General features: G+C 40.3%; 1 protein-coding gene across 1 annotated transcript in view; it reads right to left on the reverse strand.

Annotated features, from left to right (window-relative positions):
- Window positions 1–1,301: 1,301 nt before the first annotated feature.
- Window positions 1,302–22,401, reverse strand: part of LOC107295117 (acyl-CoA (8-3)-desaturase) — a 34,046-nt gene continuing 12,946 nt past the window's right edge. Inside the window, exons 3-12 of the mRNA XM_015824415.1 lie at window positions 17,075–17,272; window positions 14,598–14,699; window positions 11,901–12,029; window positions 8,753–8,813; window positions 6,933–7,006; window positions 5,913–6,010; window positions 3,961–4,057; window positions 3,050–3,129; window positions 2,800–2,925; window positions 1,302–1,410 (exon numbers count right to left, since the gene is read on the reverse strand). Coding sequence (XP_015679901.1) covers window positions 1,302–1,410; window positions 2,800–2,925; window positions 3,050–3,129; window positions 3,961–4,057; window positions 5,913–6,010; window positions 6,933–7,006; window positions 8,753–8,813; window positions 11,901–12,029; window positions 14,598–14,699; window positions 17,075–17,272 — 1,074 coding nt within the window. The remainder of the gene's footprint in view (window positions 1,411–2,799; window positions 2,926–3,049; window positions 3,130–3,960; window positions 4,058–5,912; window positions 6,011–6,932; window positions 7,007–8,752; window positions 8,814–11,900; window positions 12,030–14,597; window positions 14,700–17,074; window positions 17,273–22,401) is intronic.

Genomic DNA, 22,401 nt, shown 5'->3' on the forward strand with positions numbered 1-22,401 from the left:
ATTATAAGCTGTTCACAATCATGATTGCTCCTTGCATCTGCTGTTGGACATATCCCTGGCCCTTTCATTATGCCAGCTGTGAAGCAGAGTGCTGGCATGTTAGCATGTTGCAAACACTGAAAAACACTACTTCCTTTGCACTCCCATAAAATCAGCTTCTTTTTCTCTTTTCATTCCAGCACTGACTTGAACACACATTTCCCCTATGTGCTGGATTTCTATCAGCAAAACTGCCTACCATGTCCCCGTTTCTCAGCTTGTACAGTATTTCTGTCACCCTTCCCAGTGCAAGGAGAAGCCCCTAGAATGAAGAAATGCACAGAAATATAGTCATGCATGGTCATCTTTGTGAGATATATAATGTATATATTGGTCCAATATACTTTTTCATTTCTCTTTTTATTAAGGAATGTGGAAGAAATACTACTATTTATATTAGTACTGGAAGCTCTGGGCAAGATAGACATCAGGTAAATCATATGGAGTGTTAGGTCCACCTTCGTGTCCTACCATTCTGTTGGAGGGGGGGAGAGAAACAATGGCATATCTGGGATGCTTTCGCTTTGCTTTAATGCTTGGGAATTAGAGTGGGGGATGGCCTTTGGAGATGAAGCAGACTCCCTCCCAGCTGGTTCCAGCCTGGTTCCAAGGCAGTCATGCCCTGAGAGTGACCTGTTATCTGCCTAGCACCTCAGCGTTCTCAAAACATATTCACGACATCATGTTGGCTGCAGATGAACTGGTCAGGGTGTGTGTGTTGGGACTTGGGGAAAACAAAAGAATAGCTGTGTGCATTGCGTAGGATCTTCAGATTCCGCCTGACTTTCTTGTAACCGCTTTCTCTCAGTAAAAGTTCTTTTGAGTCAATCGCATGGATTCAAGTGTTTTAATTTCCTGAGGGACCAGCTGGGGCACATCCTTACACGGAATCTCCAAATGATGAAGACAAAATGGGAGGTATGTTTTGTATCTGTTGATGTGGCCTAGTCTCATTCCCTAATCCAAGATCCATTATAACAGCTATTAGGTTTATTTTTCTGACCGTTGCAAAAGAGGCATAAAGTGTAAAAACAGCAACAAAGTAATTCAATGAACATTTTTGAGAAGCCTGCATCTTTATGATGCATTCAAGACCTAAAAGCAGGAAAGAAAAAAAATGTGTTGCTTGCAATGTTTATATTTATTAGGAAACATGCCAAAAGTTCAGCTGAGACCCAAAGTCTCTCCAAGCATTCTGTTTCATCCACAAATTACTTTAGATTTTCTATCCCTGAAGCCTGTCAGGTCCATCTCAGATCCATTCATGTCTCTTCACCCTCCTTCCCTTGTTGAAGGCAGATTTTAGAATTTGGTATTTTCTGTTCATAATGATATGCTTTGAACCAGATTTCACCTGCAACCTTCAAGGAACTGAAAAAAAAAAAACAGAAAGTAAGTCCTGCTTCATTGCTATGAGAATTAAGACCTATTCAGAAAAATCATGCTTCTGATTCAAGCAGAGGATTGAATTCAGAACAAGTGCAGTACATTGAGGACAGAGTGAGCAGCAGAAAAATCTCCCAGTGATTGCTACATCTTCTTTTAGGTATTTGACATGTCTTAACAGTTATCTCTAGTTTGCATTGATGCTTTATGGACTTATATAGCATTATCATAAAGTAGCACTTTATCCAAGCACCCAAATTATAAAGTCCGAACATGGTGATAGGGAGAAGGCAGACTCTGCCCATCTTCAGGAGGCCACCTGGGCATGTAATTTTCATGCTAGCCATATGGAAATAGTTTGCCATTGCCTGCTTCTAGAAGGTTTGGGGTTTTTTTTGCAACTTTACAGTCTAGGTCAGCTGCTCCTAACCTTTTGGGCACCAGGGACTGGTTCCACGGTGAAAGGTTTTTCCGTGGATTGGAGGGGGGGGGGGCGTGGTTTCGCATGCTACCTGCATCTCATGGATGGGGCTTTGCTTGTTTGTGCAGCCCGGTTGCTGGCATGGTCCAACCAGGTGCGGTCCATGGACCGGGGGTTGGGGACCCCTGGTCTAGCTTACATCTTTTTTCTTGATGGCTCCTATCAAAATACTACCAACTTGGATAATGCTTATCTTTTTTCAAGATCACCCAAGTATTGTTGAGAGCTACCACACATGAAAGGCTCTTTGATGTTAACTGATAACTAATTTTTAATTATAACTAATTTTATGAAAGAAGCGTGTAATAGAGCACATGCTTAATGATTAGCATTTCTCTCTTTCTGATACCAGACTTGGGTTTTTTTCTTAAAGGATCTACACCCAAAATCTTTATTCTCATTAACAGTTTAATACTTTGCACAGCAGATTGCTTTTGAAGCCTCTACCCAATGGACTTAGTGTTCAGTTGACATCTTCACACTTTATATATATATGTCTATATCACTGCAAGTTATCATGTCCTTTCTCATGTCCTTAAGAGCAAAACCATGCAGATTTGTCTAGGGAGATTCTCAGTCATCCAAATCATGGTTATCCCAAAGGTGCTTTTTCAAAAGGCAACTGGACTTTCTTGTTTTTCTTTGAAAATGTTTCACTTCTCATCTAAGAAGCTTCTTCAGCTCTGACTGGATGATGGGGAATGGAATGGATGAGAAGCGAAACGACTTCAAAGACAAACAAGAAAGTCCAGTTGCCTCCTGAAAAAACACCTTTGGGACAACCATGCAGATTCTTCATTTGATTTGCTGTTTGGCTAACCTTTATATATTGAATGTTTCCTAGATGCCCAAATCTTCTTCTGAGCTGATAGTCTTTGCAGTCTGATACTTACTGCACAATGTCAGCAAAGCCAGTGAAGAGGGGTTTTGATTGATATTCAATACCATGTTTGGCACACATGGATTTCACCAAAGGAGTCACCTTCCAAAGGTTGTGCCGAGGCATCATAGGGAAGAGACTATAGGCAGAAAGGAAGGTAAAGAATTATGATCCCTTTACTATCTTTTTGTTTTATACAAACTATGAAGCAGTTTCTCATTGATACCTTAAAATGTTTCTCATTGCCCTAAATCTGTACTCACTGGTGCTCAATTTGACAATTCAGGTGCCCCGTTACCCAGTCATTGAAAAAAGATTGATTCACGTTGCATGTTGCCTGAAGCTGGGAGAAGAGAGAAAGAGAGGTTTTAGTCCAGACATACTGTGAATGATGGAATAACAATTTTCAGGCAAATGTCCATGATTTATATTCATGTATGTTTGTGTGTATGTATCGGTATATAATTTGTATTTCTAGACAAATATATTGAATTTTGGAAGGCTTAAATAATATTACCTTAATAGTAGAGTTTAAATACTCATTTGGTATCAAATCTGATAGTCCTCATTGTACAGTTTTGAAAACAAGGAGAATTAAAATGTAATTCTACTAATATGTTTATTTTTCATTTTGTGAAACATTTCTTTTCAACAGTTACTTTCAAATCTTCTCCTTACTTATTCCAGACTGAACCAGGTTGTCTGGTAAGATTTGAACTCACAAGCCTCCTTTTCTAAAAAGAATGTCCTGATCTTGATGAAAACCTGATGCTGGGAATGGAAAAGAGAGAAATGATATCTGCACTGGCCGGTTTCTCTTTGGTGCTATCATCTTAAAATGAGCCCAAAAAAGTTATTTGTTCTGCTCATCTCATTTTCATATTTATAAAGTCCGAACAAAAGTGAAGGCAATCATAACCTATAAGAAAAGGCATGGTATTTCTAAACACACTTCAAACTTTTCTATGATAGGAAAAGCATTGTCAAAAAAAAAATATAGGTAAAAATAACTTCCAAAAAGGAATTCAGTTTTCACCTATGCAAATTATAGTTGATGCTGTGGTAATTGGATTATTATGGTTCTCTGAGTTATTGTGCATATAATAAAATTATACAGAGAAGCTAAAGTTTAATCATGTGCAGCCATCAATTTTATCTTTGAGATCTTTCTTACCTGTGTAGAGAACCAATCCATGTTTTTATCGTGATCAATGTGCATAGGAAGATGATTCAACTGCGATATCCATGTAAATACGATACTCTCAAGAACACTGAGAGACAGAAATGAGGCAAAGTCAGGAAGTGAAACTATATCTACGCAAATCAACCATTAAATAGAACAGTGGGACAATTTATTGGCTTGTTTGCTAGGCTTACAATGCAAATAATTCATTAGACCTGGGGTCCCTATCCCCTGGGCTGTGGGCCGATACTAGTTCATGGCCCTGTTGGGAACCAGACCAAGCAAGTGGTGTGTGAGAGTGCGAAGCTTCATTTGCACATGTGCAGGATTAAGTTGAGCGCATGAACCCATCCCCTCTCCTCCCACTGCCACTACTGCCACGCACAGCCGCCAGCACCACCACTGGTCTGTACAGCCAAAGAGGTTGGGGACTGCTGCACTAGACCTCATGATGCCTTTCTGTGGAAACTAATACCTGTCCAACTGAAACAACCCGAATAACAATTCAAGGCTTTAACAAGACTTTTGTTAAATTCCAGTTGGTTTGTCATTTGCATTTCATTTTTAATTTTAAAACCTCAACCAGTTTCTTTTGAAGATCCAGTGAAACATCCTTTTCTAACTAGTTCTTTTGGTCTATCAGTTGCAAATCCAGTTTCAATACTATCTCCATCTTATCAAAATTTGTTCTAAAAATGACATTTCTTTGATAACATCCTTTGGACATAGTTTATCCATTAAAGCACCATCATTATGACATTATTGATATTATGGCTATTATTTTCTAATTCAGTTCTTCTCCTTCAGTGTTTTTATTTTCATAACATTTTATACTATCTTGCAGGCCTGTATATCTTTCCTCTACTTAAAATCTTTAGTCCCCTCTTGTGTCCAGTTTTTGAAATCATGAAATTATTTATCTGTATCATGTTCTACAAAAACCAAAACAGGATCTATTTCCCACAAGAAGCTCTTTGTACTTTATAATTAATTCCAAAATCTTATTATAAAAGTTTTACTATTCCAATTTTATGTGGACCTTTAGCCTATGTATTACTTTCTAAGATCAAAACCATATTTAACTTTTTGCTGATTATTTCAGATTCTTAAGCTTAATAATCAAAACTTTCTTCTGTTCTAGGTTGAAAGGCAAATTTATGCTGCATTTTCAAACTTGTCATTCTAATAGCTTAGAAGTAGTTAATCAACAATTTCTGAAAGTGATTAGAAAGTGCTGTTTGCAAACTTCATAGTCTTTGAAAATCTCTGCTGCTACTGGGAGATAGGTGGCTAGTCCTGTTGTCTCCGGATACTCAAGCCTGTGGAAAATCACTGTCCTGTGAGGTAGACAATTCAATATGGCACTTAGAATTGAGGACTGCTTCACCTCATGGAGTTACATCAAAGTGGCACTTCATCTAAGGTTCAGTCAAAATGAAGAACCGCTTTGATGCTTTGCATATATGTGATGATTGATTCACATATGCAGATTGTAAAAAAAATGTATGCTGCAGTCAGTAAGTGATGAATGCATGTGCACCAGTCTTCAACAAGAAGAAAATGAGTGTGTGTGTCCTAAAAATAGGGGGGATGTTTTGGGGTTAGTTCAGAACAGCCTTCCACAGCCTGGGCACTCAACTCCCAGAATTCCCCAGCCAACAAAGCCATTACTGCCAATGGTAGAACTGAAGTCACACATATGGAAGTGGTCAAGTTTGGGAAAGGATAATCTAGAGCAGGGGTCTTCAGACTTGGCCCTTTTATGACTTGTGGACTTCAACTCCCAGAATTCCTCAGCCAGGCATGCTGGCTGAGGAATTCTGGGAGTTGAAGTCCACAAGTCATAAAAGGGCCAAATTTGAAGACCCCTGATCTAGAGAATAGTCAGGGTCTGTGAAGGAATGGTGAAACACAAAGAAAATAGTACATATGATAAACAGTACTTCAAAAGAAGGAGGTATCCCAGAATACCCTTGAATCCCAATATGGGGTTGAAGGCAATAAAGAATCGGATAAAATATGCAAAAGTCCATGCCATTTCCTGCAGAAGAGAAGAAAAGGAACAGACATTAGAATAGCATCTTCCCTTGTTCCAAGTAGGGTTAGGGTCAACCTGATGTGACCTTCAGTTGACATGACCTCACCATCACAAGATCTACTGACCACCTGAAACCCTTACAAGCAGAAGAACACCAACAATGCCATCCCTAAACTCTGCTGAATATGTTACCTACCCTGGTAATGAAACGTTCAGAAACCAGCCCACAAGCTCGGAGAATGAACCTCCACCCTTGTTATTTTCAGTAACTGACATGTTTACGTGATATCAGGTGAAAATGTAGAGATTTATTTTAGCTTTGGTTATGCCACAAAATTTCAGCCATTTTTAATTAGGGTGCTTGTCAATAGTGCATGGCAGATCCCCACTTTAAATACGGCTGGAAAAGTCTCTTTTGCCATCACCTCTATTAGAAAAAAAATAAGTCCAACCTGATTTCCAATCCCTCTAGATCGTTTTTTAAAAAGAAAAATGAACCATAACTTTACTTTTGTGTTCAAGCCACCATAAATAATTCCTGAATCAAAGCCCTCAAAATTATTACTTGAGAAAACTGGATTGTAATTCTTGTTCATTCTTAGTTCAACTGATGTCATTGTCCAACTCTATGCCTCCAACTTTCCCTATGCCTTCTACATGTTTGTTTCCTTAGACAAAAATTTAATGTCTTCTTCATAAAAGGCCTTTTGATAGCCAGCAATAGTTCATCTGGAAGCACTTTAGAATTGGGTGGCATTGACTTTCCTATTAACGATATCCCCATGCCAATTTTTATATGGTCCTAAAATGGTTTAGCTTTTTCATTCCCTCTTAAGGAAATAAAATTCTAAACCTAGAAACTTACCATGGGGGAGGGGGGAATCTCAGTATTTTAATATTTGGTATGGATTATTTGCATACTCACCCTCCAGAGTTTGCGCTGGAATATAAAGTACAATGAGTAAACTTGAAAAGTTGGTACTACAAGTAGTGGCAATGCTGTAGAAGGAAACAAGATGTATATAGCCATTAATTGTCCTTTTCAAACACAGAGGAGATATATAGAAACAGGAAGTATCAATTAATGTAACAATATAAAAATAGCAATAGAATAAAATATAAAGTAGAGGCAATAGAAAAACACAGATAAACTTGTAAATTTCACATTTCACTTTTATATCTTGGGTTTTTTTCAAAATAAAATATTTCCCTAACTCTTATAGGAAAATATATTTTTTTAAAAAAACACTTGTTCAGAGTCCAGGGCTTTTGTGGTTCTTGAGACTCAGACTCAAGAATCAATTTAATTGGAGACAGGTAAAAAAAAAACAACCATATGTCAGAGGTCCCCTCTGAACTGCTGTAAGCAGTTATTAGTGGTGGCCACTAGCTTGTTTGGTTTCAAAAAAGGGTTGGTCCAATTCATGGAAGCCATGAGAACCAATGGCTATTAGCCTGGATGGCAGTCTGCCTGTCTGAAGGGAGGCCAGTGGGTTTCCTTGGTAGGTCATTGTGAGAATGGCATCCTGAACCTGTTGGGCCAGAGGTGGGATCCAGCAGGCACCATTTATGCCAGTGGTTCTCAACCTTTTTAATGCCGTGACCCCAACCGGTCGTAAGTCGAGGACTAAACCGGTCGTAAGTTGAGGACTAAACCGGTCGTAAGTTGAGGACTACCCAACCGGTCGTAAGTCGAGGACTTTCCATGCCCGGGAGCGCCGCACATGTGTGGTTCCGCCCCCTGCACCGGCCGAGGCGTAGCTGGCAAGCGGCAGAGACGGAGCAGGTCGACCACCAGCTGGCCCAGCCCAAGGGAGGTAAGGCACCCGCCGGAAAAGGGGAAAAAAATGGCGGACAAAAAAAATGGACAAAAAAAATGGCGGACAGCCTTGCTTGGCAACCCCCGTGAAATGGTTGATCGACCCCAAATGGGGTCCCGACCCACAGGTTGAGAACCACTGATTTATGCTCTTATGAATAAAGTAGTTTCAAAAAGAAAAAGCAACTGCTGGCCAAGAGGATGGAGCATCTTTTGCATAATTTTCCAGTCTCTCTTCCATGGCAATTTTCTTCCACTCTAATTTGATTGTGGATGTCCTCGGTCCTGCCTATAGTATAGAGTACCAAATAATTGAGCAGCTGCAAGAGAAAGTGTGGTAGCCCCTCCAGCTCTCTTTGCACTGCTTAGGCCTAGCCTGCTTTTGAAGACGTGGACTTAGACGCCTCCATCCACCTTAAATGTACAGGGGTGTCTGTCTGCTCTGAGAAAGAAAAGAATTCCTCCTCATTCTCTGCAATGTTCTGCAGTTGCTGCCACTGCTCTTGTTCTCCCCTCCTCCTCCTCCTCCTCTTTATCTTATTACTAATAAGACTGCAAGGAATATAAATTCTTCCATTCTCCACCATTCAGTCAGAACGGAAAAAGCTTCTTGGGTGAGAAGCGAAATGAATTCAGGGAAAAACAAAGTCCAGTTGCCTCTTGAAAAAGCACCTTTGTGACAACCATGAGCTGCATGACTGAGAATCACCATAAGACACTTATCACTAATACGTAATAAGAGTTGTTATTAATCTGCACTGGGCTGGGCATTATGTAGAATGCATATATAATCTGTCCATGAGCTCATGGTGGAAAAGATAAGAGTCCAAAGATGATCCACAGCTTTTTTGTGAAAGTTGTTTTTTTACACACAAAAAACTTCATTTGCACTTAGTTAGAGGTAGGGGAAAAAATCAGATACTCACTGAAGAAAAAATATTTGTGCTGATAGTTATAAGGCATGTATTTCTTTTTCTGCAAACCCAACTGTAAAAAAAAGAAAGTCATGAAAAAACAAATATCCTTCACTAGATAATTATACTTTAAGACTCCATTTTTATAACATCTTTTTCAGCTGCTCTGTGAAATAAATACTCAAGCAAGAAAAAGGGAAAAAAGTGAGATGCACACAACTGTCACAATAATAGACTGCAATTGTGGTAGTTAGAGTAGATTGTAGTCTTTATTTTCAAAGTTTCCAGATGCAGAAACACATGGCAGAGTGAGGTAGCTTTTGAACTAAGTCCTACAATATAAATACGGAAAAAGCATTCTTAATTTTAGATTTTTTAGCCAGGATAGGAAGAGGTCCCTTTTGGTAGCAGAAACACTAGATAAACTTTTGCTAATCTTTCCATTAGTAGAAGGCCCCAAAGGAAAGTATTACTGATGGATCAGGATCTTCTGAATCCAAAGATCTCTATTGTCCCAATATCAGCTCTTCAGCCACACCATCCTATCACTGGCACAATCAATGTGCTGACTGGTGTCAGTAGTGGTGAATTAACAACAAAAAGGGAATCCAGAATCTTAGCTAAAGAGGCAGCTTCTTCATTTTGAGATTTTTATTTTCAGAGATAAAAAAATTTCTATTTCTGCCTGTGAGGCATAAGTAATTCTATATTTTCTTTGTTTTAGAGCAGGGGTGTCATACTCAATTTCATTCAGGGCTGCATTAGCATTGCGGTTGCCCTCAGGGGGGCAGGGGTGTGTGGCCAGGGTGGGTGCGGCCTACTGGGTGGGTGTGGATGGAGTGGGTGTGGCCTACTGGGTGGGCATGGCCAGCTCTACATTCGCGTCAAGGGTGCTTGTGGGGGCCTGGGCAGGAGTGAGACAGATCTGAGGGTCTCTGGCAGAAGGGGGCAAGTGCCAAGGCATGGTCCACTGGAGGAGCCTCACTGTTCCTCCCAGGCCATGTGGGGGGGGGGCTCAGTGGTGCGGGCTGTCGGGAGCCCTGGACAGCAGAGGTCAAATGCCCAGCCTGGCCCTCGAGCACCCGCGGCACCAAGCCCAGCCCCACTTCCCCAAGGGGGCGCCCAGCTGCACTTACCTCCTCCTCAAGGCTGCTGCTGCTGTGCTTGTTCTCCTTACCCAGGTTGCTCATGATGGGTATGAGGGCAAAGTCAGAGGGAGGCCCATTCCCTCTCCATGGGAGGAGACCCAACTTTGTATCCAAAGCTTCCTTAGCAATAGGATGGGAGACCCCCAGGATAGGCCAGGAGGAGGGGGCAAGCGGATGGTGAAAGGGCAGCAGGGCAGGACTAAGGCAGGATTTTCCTCAGACCCTCCCTCCCCTTCTTTCCTTCTTTTCTTCCTTCCTTCCTTCCTAAGTACAGAGTGGTGGGAAAATATTTGAGATGAGGGAGGGAGAAAAACAGGCAAGAAATGCAGCTGGGGAGGTGTCACCCTTCGTGAGTAATGAAGAAGTGGCCAGCACATGGCCCTCACCTACTTCACATAGTGGGCTCTGGGGGAGGGGATGCCATGAGCAGCGTGAGAGTCAATGTTACCTGCGCAATGTCGTCCTGCCCCCAGCCTGCCCGGTTTCGGCAGGCAGCGTGGCACTCTCTTCACAGTTTTGAGAGGTTGTGCCAGGCATTGCGAAGCTCGCCAGCTTTGCACCTTGCTGCCTGCCAAAACTGGGCGGGCTGCGGGCTAGGCAGCATTGCACTTCTCATCAGATTCGTGCCACCAGGCTCAGCTCTTGGCGCTGTGAGGAGAGCGCCCCAGTGCCTGCTGAAGCTGGGCAGGCTGGGAGCTGGGTGGCCTCGCGTTTCTTTTGGGATTTGCACCGCCCGACTCAGCCTCTCGGCACTGTGAGGAGAGCGCCCTACTGCCTGCCGAAACCCCTCCACCAGAGCCCATCAAGCCGGATATGTGAAGTAGGCAAGCGCCATTTGCTGGCCACTTCCAGGTGATGGTGCATTTCTTCATTCCTCACAAAGGGTGACACCTCTCCAGCATGCACCCAGGTGGTGGGGTCGATGCGGCAGGGGCTGGTTCCTCGCTGTTTTCAGACGGCCTTGTGGACCTAAGACTGAATGCGTTTCAGCATAGATGGCCACTACAAAATTGTACATTGGCTCCCGGCTGGTCTGGGCCAGGGCCAAGGCAGCAGGGGCCGTTCCCTCACTATTTCCAGGATGGCTTCGCGGGCCACATGAAACCACTTCGCGGGCTGCATCCGCCCCCCCCGGGCCTTGTGTTTGACATGTCTGTTTTAGAGCCATGGTAGCGCAGTGGTTAGAATTCAGTACTGCAGACTACCTCTGGTGACTGCTGGCTGCTGGCAGTTCGATTCTCACTGGCTCAAGGTTGACTCAGCCTTCCATCCTTCCGAGGTCAGTAAAATGAGGTCCCAGATTGCTGGGGGCAATATGCTGACTTTGAGAGGGCTGTGAAGCACGGTATATACGTCTAAGTGCTATTGCTACTGCTATTTTAAGAAAGAGCCAAGGCAGAATATGCTTATCAAATCTGAAACAACCCACTGAGATAATTCACACAATAGTCAGCCCAATTCATAACATTAACCAGAGAAGGAGCAAACGGGAACAAACAAATAGATGCTTTAGCTCCATAGCACCCTCCATGTTCTATCCTACCTGAGCTGCTAGGGTTTTGGACAAGCAGACAATCTGCTACTTTGCTTCCCTAACACACTTTCTTAAGATTGCACTCATGGCCATAAAAGCTTGCTGATTTCCTCAGAATCCTTTTGTACACACTTATAAAGTCAATCCAGTGAGATAATTACCCAGTAGTCCAATTTATAATATTTATCTATAGCTATGAGCTATAACAGGAGAACCAGTCTGGTGTATCAGTTAAGCTATCAGGCTAGAAACTGCAAGATTTTGAGTTCTAGTCTCTCCTTGGGCAAAGCCAACTGGGTGACCTTGACCAGTCACTTTCTCTCAGTCTTAAAAGATGTAATGAAATTCACTTTTGTTGTGGCCACCTTATCCAGAAGAATTATACTGTGTTTAACTCTAAACATTGACAATGGAGTAGCTAAACAGTTTCTGTTCTGATTGGAAAGGCCAAGGTTCAGTAAAATCTGTTGCTTCTTACCTCCAAAGAAAGAGGTTCCCCTAATGACAAAATAATGGGATGAAATGAAACGTCTGGGTCCTTCTCGAAACAGTTGGGTTTAGCATGATGCTGGGAATGGTGCAAAGACCACCAATTAGCTGAAAGTCCCTGTAGAGGAAGAATGACAGAAAGCATTTAGGCGCTTTTAAAAGATTACTTGACTATTTACTACAGCAGTATTCTGCTTTGAAGAGGCTATATAGAGCAGTGATGGTGAACCTTTTAGAGACCGAATGCCCAAACTGCAACCCAAAACCCACTTATTTAGCACCGAGTGCCAGGTGGGCGTGGCCCACTGGGTGGGCATGGCTGTGGTCACGGCAGACTGGGTAGGTGTGGCCAAGGTGGGCATGGTCACCTCGATGTTGCTCGTGAGGAGGATGCCTGTGGGGGCCAGGCAGGTTTGGGGCAGATCCAGGGGGTCTCTGGCAGGTGGGGTAGTGGACAGGAGGCTTGTCCTGCGGGGTGAGGAGAGGCAAGGTGAGAGAGGGTGGGGGTGCCATTGTTGCAGGGCAAGGCAAGGCATTAGCCGGGGTGGCTGCTGCCTGACACCATCGGCCCCTACGCACAGAGGTCAGCGAGCAAATGAGGGCCCCTCAACCGGCGCTCTCTGGGGCTCCGCAGTCCGCCACCAGCATTTCAGAGATGCTGCCTCTGAGCTGGATGGCCAGCCGACAGTTGAGGAGGCGATGCAGTGGGTCATGCCCGGGAAAAGGAGAGCATGCGAGGCCAGGAGGAATGGGACGGGGGAGAGGGAAACCAGCCATGCTGGGATGCATCCAGCCATGTGGGACCTCAGCGAGTTAGCGGGCGGCTGGTTGAAGAGGGACGGTTGCCATCTCCGGGGCATGGTGCATGTGCCCACAGAGAGGGCTCTGAGTGCCGCCTATGGCACGCGTGCCATAGGTTCGCCACCACTGATATAGAGCATCAATGCTGCTAACATCGGATGTTCTTGCTTTGACAATAGATGAAAATGCAGCCATTTTCTCTTTTTCCTTTTTCTTACTCTTACAATTAGTTGGTGCAGGGAGGGGGGTTTGGGATGCGAGCTCAGTTAGCCATAATAATAACTCTGCCATGGGAACCCAAGGACAAACTGGGTCCAGAACTGATAACGTTTAGGCGGGCTGGAGAGCTGGGGAGAAAGCCTGTGCTTTAAGCTAATTGGGGAATGTGCTTTATGACAATTTATTGTAGGAGGGAATTGTACTTTGATACTTTGTATCCAGGGGAGGGGAATTTAGTTTTTGGGTTCAACTATGTAGTGCCGATACTTTGTTTCCCAAATAAAAGATTCTTTAAGGAAAACAATGCCTCGAAGTTCTTTTGAATGGTTTCATCTGTCGGAACCATGAGATAGAGGAGATTCCACTGAACCTTTGAATCAGATTTTCAAATAAGTTTGAGAGGTTGAATCAGCTGACTCTGAATTATCTTGGAGAGATAACAGTTTGAAGATGAAATGCCCTTTCCAGCTTTGAAGAATCTCAAGCATTTGTTGCATATATGGACAAAGCTGGGGGAATTTGAGTATTGTACTGAGTTCTCTGATATTAACTTTAAGTAGGTGGCAAAGGAGTTTTATCACCTTTTTAAACCCTGTCTATCAAAGCACTGGAAGATGTGCTGCTCTGCCGTTTGTGTATTTAGAGAGATTTGTCTGGGGGAAAAAACAGAATACAAAATTGAGGACTAACTTTATTCTGCCCTGTCTCGCTTTTAATGAATCTTGCTCTTCCTTGCCTTCACACCATTTTATCATTATTATTCTTTTACTCACCTGTAGATTTGTGTCCCTGTTAGATTTGTGTCCAGTATTTTCCTTCCTTATTTATCACTGGCATTTAATCAGGCTTATTGATCAGGGAATGTTATCACCGGGATTTAATCAGGCTTATTGATCAGGGAATGTTATCACCGGGATTTAATCAGGCTTATTGATCAGGGAATGTTATCACTGGGATTTAATCAGGCTTATTGATCAGGGAATGTTATCACCGGGATTTAATCAGGCTTATCTTACAGTTGTACCAAAAGCAGGTGAAGATAATACCTGGTATGCTAATTCTCATCTGATTTCATTGCTAATGTTGATACAAAGATTTTAATAGCTTACAAATAGTTTGTTATTAAAATCGATCAAGCATAGGCCATAGGCCATGGACTGGTACCGGAGTATGGCCTGTTGGGAATTGGGCCACGTAAGTGTTGGGTGAGCTCGCAAAGCTTCATTTGTGCATGTGGGGATTAGTTTGCACACATGAAACCATCCCCTCCCTCCCCACCACCCTGGCCGCTGATGCCAGTCTGTGGAGCCAGGAAGGTTGGGAACCACTGTCCTATATGAATCAGGTCTTGCCACCTTCAGATCTTAAATTTAGATTGGCTCTCAGTTAATTTGCACATTCATATTGTTTATTACAAGTGAAATTCCATTCTTGGTCTGCAGTTAGTAATGAGATAGATGAACAAATAGTTTGATTTAATGTAAGAGAGCTTTCTATGTTCTTTGAGTGGGAATGGGAAAATGGGAATCCCATTTGACACCCCTGTTATAAATAACACAACACATTTGATACTTACTGATGAAACTTTTTCAGGTGTATTTGCAATATTCCATATTCCTTCCCTTCAATTCTGTGGAACATTCTAAGAATAATATAACTTACTTACCTTTAAATGGCACATCACAAATTCATGAAAAAGGTGGTTCCATTTTGGATTGCTGAAGACTGAAAGATGCCCCAAATCATGTTGCAGCCAGCCTGCTTGAGACTAAAAGGAAAGGGTGATACACAACAGAAGGGCCACCTTTTGTCTCACTCCTACATCTCCTGGATTGGAGCTTTCCCACTATATCCAATGGTGTTTGTAATAGCTATGAAAGAATTGTTAGGATAGCTAAAATAAAAGTTCATTCTAGGTTTTTTTTTATTCAGTCAAAGGTGCAGCCACTCAGAGAAACATTCCAAACAGGGTGTGCACAAGAAAGCTTTTCTACAATATAATCATAGATATAAACCATCTTCCACAAACATGATAGACAGTGGGAAAACATGGTTGTTTTTTTAATGATCTATTCCTATCCGTGTTCCATCAAGAGCCGTGGTGGCGCAGTGGTTAGAATGCAGTACTGCAGGCTACTTCTGCTGATTGCCAGCTGCCAGCAGTTCTGCAGTTCAATTCCCACTGGCTCAAGGTTGACTTAGCCTTCCATCCTTCTGAGGTCGGTAAAATGAGGACCCAGATTGTTGGGGGCAATATGCTGACTCAGTAAACAGCTTAGAGAAGGCAGTAAAGCACTGTGAAGCGGTATATAAGTCTAAGTGCTATGGCTATTGCTATTACTGTTCTTCAGAATGGGAGATTTGAGATATAAGATGAGATGGAGCCAATATCCTTCTTTTCTAATGAATCATTTGTTGAGCAGGCCCCTCCCCCATGATGGCATGCTTAAGAGATGAAAATCTTTTTCTCTCACCAACAAACAGCTGATTTTGACACCACAGCTGTTTTTTTGGTAGCTTTGCCCTCCATTCTTTCAACGTGAGACTAGGAAGGACCCAAGAAGAACTTAGGATGATTGTGCACCGATGGAGAACAGGGAGTCTGGATGTCTGGATGTCTGATCGGAAGGTCTGGTCTCTTCCCACATTTTCCCTTCAGTTGCTCATTTTTCTTAAGTATGCCTGGTTTTAATTGCAATTTTTGAAGCTTCACAACCTCTTGATTTATGACTAGTTGACTTTGACCTATTTTATAACTCCTTGTTGGACTTTTATAAAAAAAAATCCTGTTCTTTCATTGCTTATTATCAAATTTTAAACTATTTGTTTTTAACCATAAAGAAGTTGTGGTGGGACTTACATTTACACAGGATGATACTATAAATTTTATTCCTTCTAACATTTTTCTTTTTAAAAATAGTGATATTTATCTCTTAAATTTTGATGGGAAAATTTCCCTTTCTTTAAGGGGGAGGGGAGAGACCCTTTCTCTGTGGAAGCTGTTATCATTTATTTGCTTCTCCTGTCCTTGAAAATAAAAGTGTTTCTCATGCCTCTAAAAGGAGACAAAATAGTTTGGGAGGCAACTGAAAAAGAATGTTCTCCAACTTACAGGCTTTATTTGAAAATATAAACAAAAAGATTGATGAGTCAGTAACAGTTTGGCAAAGTCAAGATGATATCCAAAGGCAGAAAATAATAGCTGAACTGGATTTCCAATTTGAGGAATTGGAATCTGATCTGTTGCTGTGTGTGAAAAAGGAAGTGTTTGGTTTGGAAAATATAGAATTGTCAGAAAAGATTGAAAAGAAAGGAATATAAGAAATTCTGAGATAATGGATACGATGAAAAATGGACTGGACTTTCTTGGCAAGAAGAATGTTGTGTTGTCAAAGAGAATTATTCAACAATGGATGTTGCAGAATTATTTACAATTATTAACTTTGAAAGTGAGATGTAATTGTTGGGAAAATTCCCAATTAAAAACCCAAGCAAAGGTTTCACCAAAGAAAGGTATTTGATCCTGGGCTCAGAGATAATGATTGGGGCAATTTATGGTAAATAAGAAACGTGTAGACTTTCCATGAGTTAATTACAACAATAGACTGTTAATAGAGTGCTTTGAAGATTAATTTTGCTTAACCTGTTTACTATTTTTTCTTTCATATATGTAAGGTATGACAAGTCAATTGGGTTGCAAATAGAGGTACAAGCTTATAAATTTTGGACCTGCTTTGCAAGTGGGGGAAGCTATTATTGTTGCAATAGTTTTGTCAATGTTTAACCATAATATGTGTTTTTATCCTTTTTTAAAAATTCCCATTTTTTCAATGTTTTTGTTTAGTTTTGTCACTGTTTATTTTTGTATTTTAACCTTTTGAATAAAATAAAATTGTTGGCAGAATCATTTGTTGGGCAAAATAAAAGTAGTTTAGTTCTCTAACTGAATTGCTTAATCTTCCTCAACCTTCGTTCTTCCAAACAGTTCAGAGCAAACTTCTGAAGGCTCATAACAACGGAATAGGTGTTATTTTCCTTACAGAGAAATTATTTTCTTTTAATTTAGTTAAAAGATCTTGTGCTGTAGGAATCCTATCTAATGGGAAATTTAATTTTGTCTAAAAATAAAATCAAGCAAATTACCTGTGCAAGGGTCAAACAAAATGTCGCAAGAAGAAAAGGTGTTATAGATGTCCCAAAGTACCACATCACAAACCAGCCAGCAGCATCCAGCAGTAAAATATGCAGAAGGATCAGGAAAAAGAAGAATTGATTTGGCTTGAAGAGTCCCATCTTTTCAACAGTGGACACCAGCTCCCGAAAATCTTCTACTAGTAATTTCTATGGGGAAAAAACGCAACAAATTTGCAGGTATTTTGACTCCATGAATCCTGTATAACTAGCCAGTGGCCCCAACAGTTAACATCAAGAACTCGTGGTGGAATTGCCGTCCGAACTATCCTTTTCCTGCCAAAATTTTTATAGAGAAATTAAGAGGAAACTGCTAGACAATTTACAAGCCACTTTGGGGACATATGGATCATCATTCATCATTCAATTAACAACCATTCAAAGTTACTTATGACCATTTTTCACACTTATGATTGTAGCAGCATCCCACTTGGTCATGTGATCAAAATTCAGAAACTTGGCAACTGGCTCATATTTATGACGGTTGCAATGTCCCGGGGGTCATGTGATCACTTTTTGCAACTTTCTGACAAGCAAAGTCAATGGGGAAGCCAGATTCATTTAACAACCATGTTACTAATTTAACAACTGCAGTGATTAACTTAACAACCGTGGCAAGAAAGATTGTAAAATGGAGCAAAATTCACTTAACAACTATCTAGCTTAGCAACAGGAAATTTGGGCTCAGTTGTGGTCATAAGCTGAGGTCTACCTGTAATGGAGAAACTGACATACATAGAGAAAGAAATGACTGGTGATAATTGGTTTTTCTTGCCTAAATATAGAACCTTACTTTTTTCACCAATGAAATTCAATCTAAAAATGAATCACTTTCTCAAAAAACAAACACATAAATATACTGGATTATATCAATGATTTCATCTTGAAAATCAAAATTAAATTACAGTTTTGGTATATTTAAGTGCCACCAGTAATACTGTTACATGAATTAAAGGTGTTTTTTTTTTAAAAAGTTTAAATATAATGAATAACTTTATAACAAGTAATTTCTAATGAAAGCTAACTTACTAGGAACTGTACATTTCATGACCACAAACTTTTCCCTCATACACAGTTGTTTTAATTCTTGAACTGCTCTATAAATACCATGGCATTAAATAAACCCGTATTTAAACTAAAAAAAAAAAAAAAAGAAATTCAATGGTGAAAAAAGTAAGGTTCTACATTTAGTCAAGAAAAACCAAATGCACAGGTATAGTATAGGGGGTACCTTGCTCAATAGTAGCAACTGTGAGAGAGATCTTGGAGTCCTAGTGGACAATCACTTAAATATGAACCAGCAATGTACTGCAGCTGCCAAAAAAGCCAACACAGTGCTAGGCTGCATTAACAGAGGGATAGAATCAAGATCATGTGAAGTGTTAATACCACTTTACAATGCCTTGGTAAGGCTACACTTGAAATACTGCATCCAGTTTTAGTCACCATGATGTAAAAAGATGTTGACACATTAGAAAGAGTACAGAGAAGAGCAGCAAAGATGATCAGGGGACTGGAGGTTAAAACATATAAGGAATGGTTGCTGGAATTGGGTATGTCTGGTTTAATGAAGAGAAGAACAAAGGGTGACATGATAGCAGTGTTCCAATATCTCAGGGGCTGCCACAAAGAAAAGGAAGTCAAGCTATTCTCCAAAGCACCTGAAGGCAGGACAAGAAGCAACAGATGGAAACTAACCAAAGAGAGAAGCAACCTAGAACTAAGGAGAAACTTCCTGACAGTTAGAACAATTAACCAGTGGAACAACCTGCCTCCAGAAGCGGTGAATGCTCCAACATGGAAGTTTTTAAGAAGAGACTGGATAGCCATTTGTCTGAAATGGTATAGAGTTTCCTGCCTGAGCAGGGTGTTGGACTAGATGACCTCTAAGGTCCCTTCCAACTTTATTATTATTATTAAAATCATAAAATGTGTTAAAATGATTTTATGACAAATTGATATAGCTTTCTTGAGTGTCCACAAGATGGCACCAATTTATAGACTTCTCCAATGCACATACTGATTTGTGATCAGAGGGTTATTAGAAGCCATGGTACAGTGATTAGAATGCAGTATTGCAGGCTAATTCTTCCCACAGCCAGGAGTTCGATCCTGACTGGCTTAAAGGGTGACTCAGCCTTCCATCTTTCCGGGGTCGGTAAAATGAGGATCCAGATTGTTGGGGACAAAATGCTGACTCTGTAAACCACTTAGAGAGGGCTGTAAAGCACTCTGACCTGTTATATAAGTTTAAGTGCTATTGCTATTGTTATTAGTTTTAAAAAAACACAGAGTGTTGTGTTATTGAGAGTGTGGTGTTCAAATAATTATTGTAGTCTATATTTGTTCATTAAATTCATTTATAGAGTGCATTTGTATTATATTCCAAATTCACTTAAATGTAGTATTTTATTACTGTTATAAAATATGTAGTTAATATGGATTATTAATTAATATTAAATATTTATTATTAAATATTTATAGAACTGTTACTGGTGGATGGTACCATCTATGAATCCACCTATATTATTTCTTTCCTATATTACTACTTTCATCACAGTTACATCATTTGATGCCCATTGGCCAGAAGTCCCACCACAGGCCATCCACAGGCATGATCCGTGCTGTTTCATTGCTGTGCCCAGGCCTGAAACCTGACTGAAAAGGATCCAGATAAATCATTTTCTCCAGACTCTCTGAGGCTGCATTGCAACCACCTGCTTAATAATTTTAAGGCTGGGATTGATTAGGTGGAGGCTGAGGAAGGCGACCTGAAAGAACCGGGTTTATTTGCCCAATCTTATTGCCCAGCTGCATTTTTAAAAGTACCTTAGATCTTGTTTGGCAAAATCAGATGGAAGATCATCTGATGGGACATGAAATGAGTTTGCTCTGCATCGGGAGCATGAACAGGATAAAACTGTGTACATTCACTCTATATTGGATACTACCTAGATATGACTTGTTGAAATGACAAAAGCCTCATCTTGTGGGGTTATTTGGGTTCAGGTTAAATCTGTGGATCCTAAAGAAGCAAACCGGGTTCTCTCCGTGTTATTCTCACCGGTGGGTCCGAGTCCTGCTTGCTTAGTGAAAGCAGACAGTGAGATGAGAGGAAGTTGAGTGTGAGTGGTAGTGAAGATATCCTTCAGATGTATTTGGGGAGGATCAAGTGGGGCTTCAGGGCAATGAAGTGGAGAGTGGAAGGGAATGAAATGGCAGATACTAAGATCACTTCATAATTAAAAGTCTGCTGAATGAAATGGACTTTTACTGTTTTTATAAATGCCAAGAGATTGGGGTGAAGTACAAGGGCAATGCAGAAAGATTGAGGAATACTTTATAAAAATCTCTTTTGTTGACCTTAATAGCAGATTAGTTTTAATGACAAAAGTGATCTTTGAGTCAAGCCTTATAATATTTTCTTTTAAATATTTTATTAAGTTTATATAAATGAAGAAAAAGTAGGAACAATACAGGTATGGGGAGGGAAGGGGATGAGGGATTTAGGATAGAATAAGGGTAGGTACAATAATCTCGTACTTTAACAAACAAGCTACTGTCCGAATCATAATAGTGAATAAATATAATTTATATCATACTCAGCCATTTTAAAATAAGATTAACTATATCCATATTACTAACAATTAATAAACAAATAAATTCATCTATGTAAATAAACATAAGTAGTAAAATCTCAACTAGTCATAATTATCAACATTAACGGTTAAGAATCACTAAAAATAAAGATGTTATCAACATATGAACTATAACTCAATTAAAAATCCATCATCTGTTCTGTAATATTAAATTCTTTTCAGATTCTAACGCATCTCTAACCATTGATAAATTTTTTCCCAAGTTTTAAAATAAACTGAATCATCTTTCTCTTTCATCTCCAATATTAATCTATCCATTTCTGCACAATCTAAAATTTTAGTAATTATAGACTGGTCAGATGGTAGATTTTCATTTTTCCCAAATTGTGCAAATACTATCCTTGCCGCTGTTAAAACATGTAATATCAAATAGTCATTCTCTTTACCATAATTAGGTCTTAATATTCCTAGCAAAAACAATTCCGGTTTAAATTCTATCTGTATTTTCATCATCTTTTCCAACCATCTATGAATCTTAAACCAATACTTCTTAGCATTAGGGCATACCCACCAGGCATGGTAGTAAGTACCTGGCTGTTGTTTACATTTCCAACAAGTATTCGATACATTTTTAAACATTTTCGCTAAGCGAACTGGTGTCATATGCCATCTATAAAATATCTTATATAAGTTTTCTTTATATGCTGCTGCTTTTGTAAGCATAATATTTTTATCCCAAAGTTTTTGCCAATCTTCTAAATCTATAGAATATCCAAAATTCTTTGCCCATACTATCATTGTCTCTTTCACTTGTTCTTCTTCCATCTTCCAATTTAGAAGAAATTTATAGAGTTTCTTAATCAAATTCTCATCCGTTTTTAACAGAATTTTATCTAATGGAGTCTGTTCTTTGTAAAATCCTGTTGATTTTATATCTTTTTAGTATCTTGTTTGAATTTGCAAAATAGGACCACCATGTTAGGTCAATACCTTGTTGTTGAAGAGTTTGCCTGTCCTTAAGTTTTCCATCTTTATCCAAAATATCTTTATAACTAACCAGTTTATCATAGTTAATCAGGTTTGGATAAGTGCTTCCGGTGCCATCGTTGGCTGTAGACCCTGAGACATGACTCTCCGTTCCCAGGGTCCAAATTTCTTTCACTGGTGGGTCCATCAGGGCTGAATGCCACCCTAGAGGGGTGGTCACTGAGAGGTGAATTCTTTGAGGAAAGGGAGCCGGTGGTAGCTGGCTCTCCAAACTCAAAATAGCCTCTCGAACTGGCGAGAGAAAGGCGGTGAGCTTTGCATTTGCCACCATCTTCAGCAGGTCATCAGAGACAGGAGTCAGCTGTTTCAGGAAACAAGCAACTGGTCTGGGTGAGATGATATCAGTTTTTGTTGCAAAGTGGACCTTTGAGAAAACTGCCTGCCTTTAAAGTAAAGCTGGAAGCCTAAAGGGAGGAGGAGGAGGGGATTTTTGCTTCTCCCCCCTCCCAAAAAGTGGCGGTTTAAGCGTTTTAAAACTTTTGAAAACTTTTCGATCTCAAGCTAAATTGAAGGAATCAGCTTGTTTCACTATAGAGGGAAAAGAAGATTTATTACTATCTTACTTGGGAAAAGCCACCTTAATTGCTCTTTTTAAGAACTTTTTAGAACTTTAGTTTTGTGTATTTAATGTTG

This window comes from Protobothrops mucrosquamatus, unplaced genomic scaffold (genome assembly GCF_001527695.2).
Source record: "Protobothrops mucrosquamatus isolate PMUCROS unplaced genomic scaffold, P.Mucros_1.0 scaffold2226, whole genome shotgun sequence".
NCBI lineage: Eukaryota > Metazoa > Chordata > Lepidosauria > Squamata > Viperidae > Protobothrops > Protobothrops mucrosquamatus.